At 33.5% G+C, this 15,370-nt stretch overlaps 1 protein-coding gene and 1 pseudogene across 2 annotated transcripts in view; one reads left to right on the top strand and one right to left on the bottom strand.

The window, feature by feature from the left end:
• MSRB3 (methionine sulfoxide reductase B3) overlaps positions 1-15,370 on the top strand; it is a 143,585-nt gene that overhangs the window by 28,977 nt on the left and 99,238 nt on the right. Inside the window, exon 2 of one of the 2 annotated variants that reach the window (XM_016139918.2) lies at positions 70-196. The exons of the other annotated variant lie outside the window; for it this stretch is intronic. Coding sequence (XP_015995404.1) covers positions 121-196 — 76 coding nt within the window. The 5' untranslated portion in view covers positions 70-120. The remainder of the gene's footprint in view (positions 1-69; positions 197-15,370) is intronic. 2 annotated transcript variants of the gene reach the window in all.
• On the bottom strand, positions 5,182-5,300 carry LOC118614335 (annotated as a pseudogene).

Genomic DNA, 15,370 nt, shown 5'->3' with positions numbered 1-15,370 from the left:
ATCAATTGTGCACTGAATGTGTTTAACATTTGTGATGTTGTAATTTTTTTTCTTTTTTCTCCTACTCAGCTCTTGCCCTTGTTCTTTGCCTCTCGTTTTGTTGACGAAGATATCACAGTGATGTCTGCATTCAACCTGCTGCATTTGGTGACAAAGAGCCAGCCGGTAGCCCTTCGAGCCTGTGGGCTTCCCTCAGGTTACTGCTTCTTGTACTGTACCTAGTAAGGGCACTGGTTTGGATGGGTGTTTCTGCTGCAGGAAATGATACACCACAATGCTTTGCTAAATTTCGTTTTCCTTTACTGGAGTCCTGATTTGAAGATGGAAGTTGGTTCTAAATCATCACTCTACTTTGAGTAACATTCATTTCCATGATCCTTACAACCCTTGCAAACATTGTCTAGTTTCCTTGCTCAGTATACAATTGTCACTAATATTTCATGATTCCTACTTGTTTCTTAATGCACATTACACATTTGAAAATCATAATGTTGCCCATAAGAGGCTGGCAGTCTTGATAACACACTGCCCTAAATCACACAAAATAGCACATCCACCTTGTTGAAAGATAATGAAATGCTTTCATTCCATATGTGGCCATTCGTTTAGCAAAGAAAAAAATTAAAATGAACAACTTTAGTATTATAAAGCTACTTAGCTATTGTAGTTAAAATGAAAAAACATTCTACTTAACAATGACCAAGTAAACAGAACTAATCTAGTAGTGGTTCTACCTTAAGAACCACCACACTTTTTAAAAATGTGATTTTAAGCATTTAAACAGGTGAGACATGAAAGTCAAAAATTTCATTAGGTGCGTATATAAGCATAAGTTTAATAATTTATTATAAAAATCATAATGGCCAGCTATTTTCTGTGAACATTATTATCAATATTATTTATATTTTCTATTAATGTACATATGTCCAGTACTATTTTGTATAGAGAATTTAATTCTAACTCATTAAAACATTCATCGAACATTAACTATGAGTGCCAGGCATTGTGTGAAGCAGTGAGGATACAATGATAAACAAGATCAAGCCAGTTGCTTTCACAAGATGGAGCTTGAGCTGTGTGAGGACCATCGAACCATATGGTGCTAAGACTAGACTAAACATATTAATATCTGGGATGTTAGGGGGATCCAGAGGAAGACTGGCTTAGCTCTTTGCTTAGAAGAAGAAATTTTGGAAGAGAGGGAAGGAGTCTGAAGTTTAAGGAGGGCCTCATAGAGGATACAGCGTTTGTGCTGACTCTCAATCTATGCACAACAGTCAGCCACTTGCCCAAAGAAGGGGGAAGACATTTCTAATACATGGAGTAGCATGGACGAAACATGGAGTAGCATGGACATGGAGTAGCATGGACAAAACACAGAGACCTGAAAGAGCAAGGTATATTCAGAGCAATGCAAGTTATTCGGTATGGCTAGCTTGGGTTGGTGATGGCAAGTAGAAGAGGTGAGGAAGGAAGGTAGCCATATCAGGAAGCGCCTTATATAATGTTTTAAGGAATTTAAATCTCGGAAGAGAGATGAAGGGAGAATGACACGACTTGATTTGCATTTTATGATTCTTGATTTAGTATGGTGGAAGGTCAGTGCTAGTTCCATATGTTTCTATAAGAAGGCTTGGATGGCAACTTGATTAGAAGGGAGGATAGGGCAATTGTCTGAAAGCTGTATTTGAATAGTTAACATCTGTTTGGCTTTTTTTTTTTTGTTTTTAAAGAGCTTTTATGTCTGTGGTGACATGAGAGGCTAATGAAGCTTAATGCATAGGGGCTGCAACCACTCTTCTCAGTACCTTGGCCTCCCGCACCCAGCCGTGGCCCTGCACTGCCACCCTAGAGTATCTGGGAGGAGTTTGAGGTCGGAGGGACTCAGGAAGTGGTGAGAGCCTTAACAATGGTCATTGCAGTAGGTTTGGGAAGAAGGGGTATGGGCTAGAGAGAGGGTCAGATTGTATGACCGACAAGGTTTATCTGTTGAATTTTGTATGAGTTTGAGGGAGAACATCAGCTAATGTAGTAGTCCTTGTGCCATGTGGAACTATTTCATAACTATATATTACATGTAACATTGGAGCATGAAAAGTATTTTATTTATATATATATAACCATGTTTTCCACTGGAAAAAAACAAACAAACCCAAACATATGAGAACACCAGCATAGCTAGCTCTTGTAACATGAGTTTGTTGTACACAGAGGAAGCTAAGTATTTACAGAAATAATTTATTAATTAATGGGGTATTCTTCGAGATATGACAGTCATGGAATTAAAGAGTTTCATAATGATATTCTCTGAGATACAAGTGTCGTTGAATTTTCATATCAAAATGATTCAAAGATAAATTCAACAAAGCCAATCATTTTTAAGAAGTAACTATTGTAATATAGTACTTAAGCACATAAATCCCGAAATTAGACTGGGTTTGAAATCTGGCTTTGCCACTTATCTAGCTGTGTGCTTTGGCTTCTTTATTTGTATTATTATTGGAATAAGTATTGTGAGTATGAAATAGATTAGGATGTAAAAACTGCTTAGAACAGTGGCTGGCATGTAGTAAGTACCATATATAAATGTTCACTAAGTTTACTATAGAAATCTATGTCAATATTGGTATATATTTTTTTTATATATTTCTAGTATAATAGACTTTTAAAAATGTTTAAATTTGTCCCATCTTTTACTTATTTTTACTTTAATAGGAACCACAAATGCACTTTATGTTTGAGAAAGAACCGTCTCACTATGGTGTTTTGATCTATTTATTTTACTTATATATCCTGCTGAACCAGATTTAGTCCTATAAATATATAACACATTTCTTTTATTCTTACTCAGCACTGATGAAAGCCTAGAGAGAGTATGTCTTTCTGGCTTGCAAACCTATTTTAATTTAATAAATGAATTGGCTAGAATAGTATTCCATAATTCCTTAGCCATTCAAGCACCACTTACTTTTTAAAGTGTTATGAAAGTCTGTCTTCTAGTATTTACATTTTTTTACAATGAATATTCATAAAATCTTTATCATCCATTTTTCTTACCAGAATCTTACTCACAGAAATATAGAAATGTTGAAGACATTGTTAAGTTCAGCAGTAATGAAACAAACTAAATTTCGAAAAATAAAAATGAAATGGAAGGGGAATTCTAGTTCTTATTTGTACAAGTAGGGAGAGAAGAGGTCAAAATTGGAGATACAGGAAATTAAGGTGAAAGTTTGAAGTCTTGCTTTAATTTACTCTTCCCTGGTCAAAACCCATTACAACAAAAATCTCTGTAAATCAAAAAGATTTCTGCTCCCTAGCCAGTACCCTACTAATTTCAGGCATTATTCAATACGAAATAATTCCAGAACTAAAAAATAATTGGAACAGGCTCTTAAAGTTGATTATAACCGGATTGACCTGTATGAAGGCCATATCCCAGAAGAGTGATCTATCATTTTTCAGCTTTGACTTCCTTTACTTCTTATTTTTTAATAAAGCATAATTTTAATTTAGAGCTTATTAAGTGCATCTGAGTTATGGTTTGCTCATGTTTGTAATTAAAGGTAATTTTTCTCAGAATTTCTGCTTAATTTCCTATAATAGTTCCTTTTATGTACTAAAAAGAGCACTGGAATGAGAGTCAGAAAACTCTAACCACAGCTCTGTCATTAACTTCTGTGACCTTCAACATATCAGTAAACCTCTCCAGATCTTAGTCTCTTTATCTTTAAAATGAGAAATTCAAATCAGATAATCTATTTAATTCTGATTTTATTAACTGTCATTTGTTTTTCTTTTGGCTTTAGCTAAGTCAGATCTTAAAACTCAGTACTAATTAATGGCTTGGAATTTACAGAAAAATCTGCTAGGTTGTGGTGGGAGGACAGGAATATTTTCCATGTTTGAATATTAGAATTCCTTACCTCTAAACCGAGACCGAAGCATTATCTCAGGAGGGGTTAGGAAACAGAATTTTATACATAATTTTAATGCTTGAAAAATTAAGTCTAATTTTAGCTTAGACTAGATATCATGGTAGCTTTCAAAGCCAAGTGAGTATTTGTCTAAATAGTACTAATTACAGTGATAAGTTATTTTTTCTCTAATATCATCCACATAATATGTGGTTGTTACTGTCACTTGACTTTAGTGGCATATCTAACAGTCTCCATGGATTGAAGAGCCACATGGCTGTTATGCAGTTTGTAAAGATATCATAGTATTCTAACATAGAAATTAGAAGTATTAAAGAGAGATATTAAAAAATGGTATTTGCAAGTCATAGAGTATAATCTGTATAACTAGAATTCTCTGTGAACAGGGGCTTGTGGCTCCAGAGCTTAGCACAGTGCCTGGTACTTAATAAATGTTTGTTAAATGAATGAATAAACATTTGGAAAGTTTTCATATAGATGAATTGATAGTTATAACAGAGAGTACAAATTTATTTGAGACTCATATGGGAAGATTAAAAGCGAAGTTCATAGTTTAGTTGCCTTTTGAGTAGTGAAAAACAGTTTCACTTCTCTTTTCTCACCGTATTGCATTAGTACAACATAGTGTCTGTCTTAGGAATGAATCACATTGTAGCTAACCAAATAAAAAAAAAATGATAACGGATTCAATGTATATTATCCAGACTTGCTTTTACGTTTTCTCTCAAATGATTTGAGTTTTGGTGGTAGATAAACAGAGGAAGAGAATAAGTGCATATTATACTTATGAGAATTAAGAATTCTGGCACTTTTGATCACTTTTCTCAGGAGTAAATTAATGTTATTTGTTATGCTTTAAATTCTCCATTTGTAATGAGGAAATACTTGTAAAGAGATATATACCAAAGCAACATTCATAAATAAGAAGTACCACTATTCAAATTTGAGGTGGCAATAGTTCATTACTAGTATCAGATGTTATATTTACCTTTTAAAAATGTTCGAAGTCATCAGTGTGCTGTTTACCTGCTGAATGGATTGGCTTTCTATTTTTCAGTTATTTTAAAACTTTTTTGGGGTCATGAAAAGATGAACCATCTCCATAGTAATTTGCTAAAAGTTATGACTCTCCCAGAAAATACACACGCGCACCTACACACAAGTTTTCATATAATTTCAAGTTCTTTATCTTTCTTCCTTCTTTCTTTCTCTTTTCTTTTCTTTTTTTCTTTTTTTTTTTTAACACATACAGCACCTGGTATTCCTAGGTGGTCTCCCATTTAAGTACTAACCAAGCCCAACCCTGCTTAGCTTCCAAGATCAGACGAGATTGGGCATGTTCAGGGTGGCATGGCTATAGACTCAAGTATTTTTTTGTAAATTCTGAAACTCATGAGAGAGTGCTCTGTGACCATAGGTTCAGAATCTGTGTTCTAAAAGATGCACGTGAAACCAATATAAAAACTGATGGGAATGCAGTATTTCTGATTTCTGTATTGGTATCACCAATGGAAGTCTCTCCCGTGTGTTTGGGTTAATGCTTCTATTCTCCAGTTTCACCATTCTTACCTAACTTACTTGATTATATTAAAATCCTTTGGGGAAGAGTTTTTTTTCTCAAAAAGAAATAAATAGTTTTTAATACATATACATGTACAAATATGCATACAAATTTCAACTCAGTTGATTCACAGAAAATTTGCAATTAATTGGTTGAATGGTATTCACTTTTTCCAGTAGATGGCACTAGATTTACATTCTTTCACAGCATGAAAGGGTAGTGATATTAGCAACATAGGTGCATTGTGAAAACTTAAAAGTACATAAAGAATATCTAGTTAAGAACATATGGATTTACAAACTACAAATTTTTCTGCTTATATAACATTCAGACAGTATTTGTGGAGTGCAAAACCTTTTTCCATTTTCAGTAGGATTCCCATTCCCTCATGGTTGGACATCTCATTGAAATTGTCTTTCATGTATAGACTTTCTATAAACTAAAACAAGTTTTCATAAATTAACTTATCTTGTATTCAAATAGCTGATTTAAGAGTAATTTATAGTTTTATATGCAGCTAAATTTTCTTCAGCAGACCACCCAAGAATTAAAGAAAATTTTACATTTCGTTTTGCTTTGTTTTGAATTTTTATAGAATCTTGAATATGTTATTAGTTTAACATGTTGCTGTTAAGCATGAATCAGTTTTTGCATGAATTAAAATATTTTTGGAAACTAAGAAAATTTATATTTAAAATGTTCGTTAATGAGCACTCTGATGTAGCTATATTCTTTCTAAAACAAAATATCTTAGTAGCTCTATGACATAATAAAGTTTTAGCTAATGTTGAAAAGTTGCTATATAGCATCTAATTACTGCATGAGTTAATTATTTGTGCACAAGGCTAAATTATTATAGAACAATGCATCTGTATGAATAAGGTGTTGGGCATATGGTTTGTTAAATGTGAATTTTGTTAACTTTTTGTTGAATATGACAAATTATTTATATTACATATTAATAATTAGAAATATATAGAAGTACTTAGAGATAAAATGGGCATAAACAAAAAATAAAACAGATTTTAGTTTTGTTTGAGAAATTCACTAGTTGATTAACAATGGCTGTAAGGAGTATAAAACATGTGAGTTCTAAAAGCAAATGATAATTCTACAGGGTTAGATTATCTGGACAATACAGACTTTTGGGGAATCATATAGGTAAAGTTATAAATGTTTATTTATCTGAACATATATTCACAATAATGTCACATAACAGATCATAGAAGGATTTATTAAAATGAGCATGAGCCACCGTTGACTCTCAACAGACACGTGTTTAATGAAGGAATGAGGCATGAGTAACAGTTTACAAAGACTCACTAATACTGAGGCTAGAGATTTGATGAATTTTCATTATCAGTCTTTTGTAGTTTATAGTTTTATCCGAAACATTTTATTTAGAGATTGAATTTCTCATGGCTGCCTTTGCTAGATCCATTTTAATTTAAAATGCTTTAAAATAGATTTTACCGAGATGCAATAGCAAATCATCTAATTATGTTTTGTGTCTGGATTTGAAATTAACCATTTATTTGAAAGTTTAAAATCTCCATCTTATTTATTTTAATTACCTACTTTTTTTTATATTTAGTACATTTGTACTTGTATTAGCCATACCAAAAGTTCATGTTATAAAAAATATACCATGAAATGACAAAGATATCAGTGATTTAGGTGATTTGTAAGAGCTATACATTTATAGATTTTAAATCTACTGAATAACTACTATGATAAGCATTTCTTTCAACACTATATATATTTATTATATTTAGCCACATAAGTGCAAATGATAAATAGAATGCTAATTTAAATCATTAAAGTATTTGAATTTTAAGCAAGCAAAGAAAATTCAAAATTCTAAAGCTACAGATTTTGAGATTTTGTTTTGTTGCAGAAGTGCATGTTAGGTCACAGAATGATACAGCTTTTCATATTATATTCCATTTGATTAATATTTTAATATTTCTGGTGCAAATTTTAGATAACATCACAAGTTTCAGAGCTTGCCATTATTGGCGTTGATGAAGAAACAGATTAGAAGCTTAATCTGTATTTACTAGTTTATTTCTACCACCAACTTGCTTTTCTGATCCCAAGAATATGTTTTGTACCCTTTTCTCCTATTTTTATCTGTAAACAGAGAGTTATATAACATTCTTCTCAACTCTTCCAGAATTAGATATAACCCTTAGGTGTTAACATTATCCGGCATTACCCAGAAATTTATTCTGTGAAACTTTAATCTCTGGCTGTAAGCAAGAGTAACTGGAAAAATAAAAAAAGAGGAGGTGGGACATTGAATATGTCTGGGAAAGATGGTGGGTTTTATCAGCCAAAATCTTTTTTTAATACAGGAAAATCGTTGGTTACTCCAAAGTGAGCTCTGGAAAGAGAGACTTTTGGGGGGGGGCATCTATTTAGTTCACTACTGTATTTCAGCAACTAGAATTGTGTCTGTCACATAATAGGTGTGCAGTAAATATTTGCTTTATAAATGGGTGTGAATAAATAGCATCATCTTATGTATCAAAATAGTGCCACATTATAAATAATGTGATCTCTGTTTTTAAGGAATGTACATCTGGTGAGAAAGATGGCCACTTTGGATTCAAGTTCTGTTATCTATCAAATGAAGGAAGTTCTGTATATGATGGTTTTATGATTCTGTGTAACACTTTCTCCTTTGCTTTACTGTGGATGGAGGGAGTAGAAGTGAGAAGTATTGTGTTTTGTTCTGCCCGGAGTGGCAGACTGGCTTCATGGAGTAGGATTTGAAGCAATGATAGTTCTTCTGAAGGATATCGAAGGAATGCACAGATGTAATTAGCAGGAGGTGGTAAGGTGGGGGATGGCAGTATAGGGGTGGAAATGGAATGTGGGTACACATCGGTTAGTTAAAGATGGGCATGTTAAAGCATGACACAGCATAGGTCCAAGAGAGAAATGTAATGAATAAATAAATTAAAAGAGGAACACTGCAAATGAGAGAACCTGGCTTCCATGTAAGCATGTCAAGTAACTTTGGGCCTTGGTTTCCTCGTGTTGGATTTGGACTAGTAGTTCATCATTTTCTAAATTATAATCTGATATTTACTAATATCCTATAAAACAAATTCCATCATCAAACTGAGAAACTGTGTATTGTCATATTTTGTAAATTCTAAGATGCACTGTTTTAGGTTTTGTCATCTTGGTAATCAGGATCATCTTTAAAAAATCATTGTGATAAGAAAGTATTGTGTCATAGTTTGATTGGCAACATTTTTTTTATTTCATAAAATAATAGTGTGTCAAAATACCACATTTTAAATAATGCACATCAGTGTAAGAAAGTCTCTGAAAAGGTCTTCATTAAGAAACCCGGTTGCCTAGATTTTCCTAATCTGGTTCGAATATGGAAATACCTTCTCCTCAAGAGAAACAGCCTGTTAGCATTTTTTTTCAGAGGCAGTATACATTTCGGGGAATGCTGGATTAGGTAATCTTATAGTCTTAAATCCAGAGATTTAATGAAATATTAATCATAATAAAAGATTTGAATGTGGAACTCTAGAGAGGTAATAAAAGATTCAGAGTAGCAACAGAGGAAAAAATTTAATCCATCATCATTTGTTCTTTTTTCATTTTACTGATTTATTAAGCAAATACCATCATTGTGGGTTTTAAACTAAATTCTAAGAAACAGCGCCAAAGATATACTTTAGAGCAGTGGTCCTCAGCCTTTTTGACACCAGGGACTGGTGTTCCTATTAGAATCTAATACTTGATGATCTGAGGTAGAGCTAAGGCGGTGATGCTAGTGCTGGGGAGCGGCTGCAAATACAAATGAAGCTTCACTGGCTTTTGGCTGCTCACCTCCTGCTATTCAGACTGGTTCCTAACAGGCCATGGACCAGTACTGGTCAGTGGCCCCAAGGGGTTGAGGACCCCTGATTTATAGAACATCTTTTGGGAAGAAAACTTAAATAGCAGTAATTAAAATGGAGAGTAGAATATTTAAATACAATATATACTTATTTAATGCTTACTCTTGTCTGGGCACAAAGTGCCGGGGATGCAAAAATGATTGAAATATAAATGTGCACTTTCCCTCAAGGAGATATTGAGTAATTCAAGAGAATCCTTACATGTTTTCTTTAGTTTTCTGGGTGATAGAGAAAATTGTAAAATTTTTGACTTTTTTCCCCTCCAATTTACCAGGTTTGTCGTAGAGACTCAAATTGAGCTGTCCATTGAGTAGCGATTCAAATAGGCTTGTTTTTTGCTCATTGTCCTTAATTAACTTAGATTTTAAATTTGATTTGGGCAACAATGTAATTTTCTTTTTTTTTTTTAGAAATTTACAAAGCTGAGCTCTTAGACAATATAAATTTTATTTTCTTTCTTATGAAGACTCACTGTTACATTTAAATAAAATTCTACATAGTAATCTAAGAGACGGCTCCTTTCCTTCCTTTCTGTGGGTGGTTACCTCTCATCTCCCTTGAAGTCTGTGCTCCCAAGGGGGCAAGGGAGAATGGGAGAGAAAGCTATTTTTTGCAAGCCTTTTTGATTGCATGTGAAATGTAGAATGGAAATGAGCCTGTCTGTTTTTAATTTTTTTTTCTGTATGGGCTATGATGTTCTAGTGAAGACCTATACTGGAAAAAAAAAATTAAAAACAGGGAACTCCAACTCTGTCAGACGTTTCACGTGCAATCAGAAAGACTTGAAGTTAAATGACTTTCTCTTCCACTATTGTCATCTGATAATGGAAGTGCCTTTAAAAATTCTCTTTTTACTCATATGCTTTGCAAGAAAGAAAGTGCTTTTTGGATCAAGACATGTTTTAAATATTTTCCTAAACTCTAGGCTTTATGGTCCACATTAATATAAAAATCATTGCTTTTGGTATTGGCATTATATTTTTAAGAGTCGATATGTACTCTTTAGTTCTTTTTGATACTTAAAGAATGCTGATAAAATGACTACTACACATGAATTCAAAAATTAAACATTTCTTACACACAAGTAAAAGAAATGTAAAATGTGGTTTCTATCTTACATTCAGGTGAATGTTTCATCATTATGAACGTAGTAGCAAACCTCCCCCCATCTCCTCTCAAGAAAAGCATGCAGCCTCAGAAATGGAACTTACTATTAAAGGCTAGAATTTTAAGTCACTAGTAGGCTTTAAATGTGGGAAATACAGTGACTCCCATCAACTTACAGTGAGAGAAAATGTTTGTACATTTACTCCTTAATTTTAAAACTGCCTTAGTTATCAACTCCCCTATTTCTCTTCTTCCAAATCTGAATCTACATTTTATCTAGTTTTTACCTCGTTAAGTTCACTGATACCATGTATGTGAAAGACTCTTTGCAGTTTTTTCATCAGGACAGGATACTTACCACCTTGACATAGTGCACATTTGACTACACTACATGTTTCTGCTTGTCTAGATGGAGTTCTCTTCCCTATTTGAACTTCCTCTGGCCCTCTGACCCTGTAGGTTCTGTTTCTACAGATTATGTGAGTTTTCCATATCTCAATTGTAACTGGACTGAGTCAGTCTAGATGGGAAAAGTTTAAGTGTTAATGTCTTCTTTGTTAACTCTCTATACACAAAACTGTGCATATATTTTTACTATACGACACATTGATTGCTTTTCTTACTTTTCCTGTTGAAAGATGTACTCTCCTAGAGCAGTAATCTGGATTCGTTTTTTTTAACTTTCTAGTGCTCATTACAGTTCTTGATTCACTGTAGACGTTTAACAAATAATCGTAGAAAGTACAAATTAATATTAGGCTCAATAGTTTATATCTTCCAAGAATTTATAATCTGGGAAAATAAAGCAGAAACAACCAAAGACATTTGAGAATAATTGCAAAATACTATATTAGCCTATGTAAATAGTACCTTACAGAGTAAATGGTGCTAAGGGTGCACAGATGAAGGGAGTGAACATAGTGTGAATTTATCAGGGTATATTTACTTGGGAGAAAAACTCGCTTGGAAATATTTTCTCAGTCCATCTATTCAAATCTTCAGTATGAAAACCAGAAGACCAATTTTATCATTCAACTATGCACCACAGAACATAAGGTCTTGTTTAATGCAAGAAGTTTAAAATGGTAGGTCGCCTTGGCATGCTTATGGTGCTCATTGTTGTTAGTTAGAACTCTATTCATGCATCAGTAGAATATAACGTGAACTGATCAGTAAAACTGTTTTATGTGAAGTAATAGAAAAACAGCAAAAAGGCATGAAATTCTTTCATTACTATGGCAAAGACACGATTATTCTAACAGATAGAAAAGAAAACTCTTTACCATAAAAACAAACAATTGTCTGTATTTGACTCCTCAGACCAAGAGTTTTATTTTCTTTGTGTTATATTTAGGACTTGGAGGTCAGATGAAATTAAACTGAACCTAAATGTGAAATCGGAAACGAAGTCGAGGTACTGATCTTTAGTTATGCATGTTCCCTCCCATCACCCACAAGATTACTATGAAGGGGAGAGTTGCTGAAGTGGTTCAGAAGGGTGAAAGCATTGTTTGGCTAAAGGTTTTTGCTCTCAAGGACCATCAAAAATTCATCCCAAATAAACGTCTATTTAGTGTCTTCTTACATGTGACTCTAGGTTGAGAATGAAGATCTAGAGTCTGAAAGTGTTGACATCTGCCACACGGGGTACTTAGCAGAGGCTGACATCTGGTTCTGTATTCAAAGTTCAGCCAGACAAATACTCCCTGAGACCCATGTAGGGTCCAGCATTTTGCTGAAAGGATATTCACTAAGATTTCTCTTAGAAGTAAAAGTGGTAATGCCAGACACTGTCTGTACTAGATGTGTAATTGTAAAATTTCTGGTTTCAAAGCATATTCCCTGCATATTTAAATTGTTGCTTATCTGCTCCATTTATATTCAGCTTTTAGCGCTTGTATTGCAGTTACCTGTCTCTGCCACTGGAATATAAAATTTATAACATATTCATCTCTTGCCTTGGCCATTTCCTCTGTGTATTCAGAAAGCATTTCCTTCATAGTATTATTAGTACAGCCAACTTCCTTTCTTCCTTCGTTCAGGCTTTGCTCAGATGTCACCTTCCCAGTGAGACCTAGCTTGACCACTCTATTTAAGGTTACAGCTTTTACTTATAGCACTGCCAGTCCTCTGTGTTCTGCTCAGTTTTGCTTTTGTCCATCTGTATACTTATTATCTTCTACGAGGCTATGTTATTTACTTATTTTCATTGTGTTATGGGAACTCCATGAAAGAAAGATCTTAATTTTGTTCGCCAGAATATCCAAAACACTTTGAATAATACTAGCATAAGGTAGGTAATAAATAATTGCTGAATGAATGAATGAGTGAGTGAATGAGTATATTTTACTTAGCACAGCGCCTGGCACGCTCAACATTTTTGATGACTCAAAACCGTAAGAAAAAGTCTTGGATCAGTGGTCTTCAAAGTAAACCCTGCAACGCTAGTTTCATGGAAATCACAGTACTGAAAAGCAAAGTGTCATGACATCGTAGATGGTATGTTAAATCTCAGGAATGTTTCTCTTATATAGGTCTACTTTAAGAGAAGAAATCAGAAGAATTGGTTATGCTTCTACAAGCATGGAGCTCTTCTTCCCTGTGCTTTGCATTTCCCCCCCCTTAAAAGCCTTTATTGAATTATTGGCATGCAAAACAAGCAAACATGAAAAAAAAATGGTTCATGGAGTATTTTTACATTCTTGTCTAAAAAATAGACTCGATATGGCTTTATAAGTGCCCACGTCTTTGGAAATTCCTAACACTACTAAATCTGATATAAAAATTTGTTCAGATTTCCAATTTGACAGATTAATAACCAACTGAAAATTGAAATTTATTTGTGAAAATTAAAGTATACCATTTTAAAATATAGTAGCAAGATATTTCAACATGAATTTTACAGTTTTAACCCAGTAAACTCAAAGCAAAACAAGATGGTCTTATTATCTCTTATTATCTTGGAAAAATATTTAATAGTTTAGTTTATTTCTGATCTTAGAAGCAAAATTAAAGTTATGGGATCTTTAAATTTTGATTTTTTTCACACCGAAATATAAGATTTATGACTTAAAAGTACTCTAAGATTTAGGTAACAGATCTGATTTACTTCTTAACAGGAAGTTAAAAAGCCTTTCAACGTTTTATAGACTTTGTTAGAATCTTGTTTGGACCTTGTCACTGACCCTGTGCTGAAGGAATGAACACAGGGAAAACAGACACTGAATAATAGACAAGTGTATTTATTCTGGGTGTGCTTTGGAGATTATAACTTTCACTCTTATTGTTAGTGATAGTTTTTAAGCTGAAAGTTGTTATATAATTAAAGAAGAAAGTTACATCATATTTTTTTTCCTCACAGAAAATATAATAACCATGGGCTTTGTGGTCAGACAGCCCTAGCTTTGAGTACATATATCTATTTGCTATTTATCCCTAGTGTATTATAACCTCTCTGAGGCTCAGTTTCTATAGCTGTAAAATGGGCATGACACCTACCTCTTAGAATTATTAATAGCATTAAATGTAGTTATGTAATAGTGCCTTGAAATGTGCCTGGCACAGAGTAGGCACTAAATTTTAGTTTCCTTCTTTCAATTTCTACTTTAATCATTTTAAAAGGTAACTTAGAGGAAAATACTCTTCTCAGGGAATTATTCTAGAAAGTAATTATCATCAGTCAGTAAAATATTTCAGCACACTGAAATACCTGACCTTTTAAAATGCAGTTTTAACTTCAGAATTTACTGTAATCAGAATGATAACGTGATGTCGCATTTATTTAGACAGTGTTTACTAAGTGATAATTGATGTGATGCTTACAGCAGATCTGTGCAGTTGGCAACACAAAGCCAGAGAGACTGACTTGACTAAAGTCACGTGAGTGGGAAGCGAGCAGAGCCAGAGCATGAACTCTTACTCTTAAGTTTATTACTGCTTAGAGCAAGAGCTTCCCATCGCAGCTTCAAGACAATACTGGCTTTGAGGCAACAACATGGAACAAGCCTCAATATAAAGAGACTTTGGGCATATTTCAGTAAATACCCTTAGGTTGGGTTCAAGATCTATACCACAGTTACTCCGTAGGGAATGGTGTTATGATTAGATACCAAAGTGGCAGTATTACCCCCTCAAATATACCTTGTGTTGCATGTGTATACACACACACTCACTTCTGCCTTCAAAGTACTCTATTAAACGTTTAAGTAAAGGGAAAAATCTTTCCGTAACATACTTCTAAGCCAATTTAGAGGTCATTGAACAGATGTCATATAATAGTAATGTTAAATTACCCTGTGTAATAAGAAAATTACAGTACCTAAGTGAAGATAGTAAAGGGAAACCATCCAAAGAATTCTAGAATTTCAAAATGAAATAATTTCTTCAAAATTAACAGTGGCACCATATGACTTTAGAAAAGTGAGTCTGATAGGAAGAAGGGAAGTCAGAGACAAAAATGAAGCCTTTCTATGTTGATATATGCCAACTTTCAGTTATAATGTTAAAGAGCTAATAGTATAGCTTTCAATTGACCAGAAAGTATATTATTATTAAACTATGTGGCAAGAAATTTATTAACATCCAACTTCTCATTAAATTGTTTAATATTAAGTCACAATAGTTGTTTCTAGTCTACATACACTTCCTTTTCTATTAGGTACACTTTAAAAGCCTAATTATTTTGAGAACATAGTATGACCAAGGAATAAAAATGTACAAGGTTGACAACTTAAATAAGCACTAGTATTTCTTAAAGAACAAACCTCACTTACAGTTAGGAAACAATATTTATATTTAAGGTTGAAAAGCCAGGATGTAGGAAAATTTTGCTAATT

This window comes from Rousettus aegyptiacus, unplaced genomic scaffold (assembly GCF_014176215.1).
Source record: "Rousettus aegyptiacus isolate mRouAeg1 unplaced genomic scaffold, mRouAeg1.p scaffold_m13_p_2, whole genome shotgun sequence".
Classification (NCBI taxonomy): Eukaryota; Metazoa; Chordata; class Mammalia; order Chiroptera; family Pteropodidae; genus Rousettus; species Rousettus aegyptiacus.
Note: the sequence above shows the minus strand (reverse complement) of the source record. Positions and strands in the feature narration are given on the sequence as shown.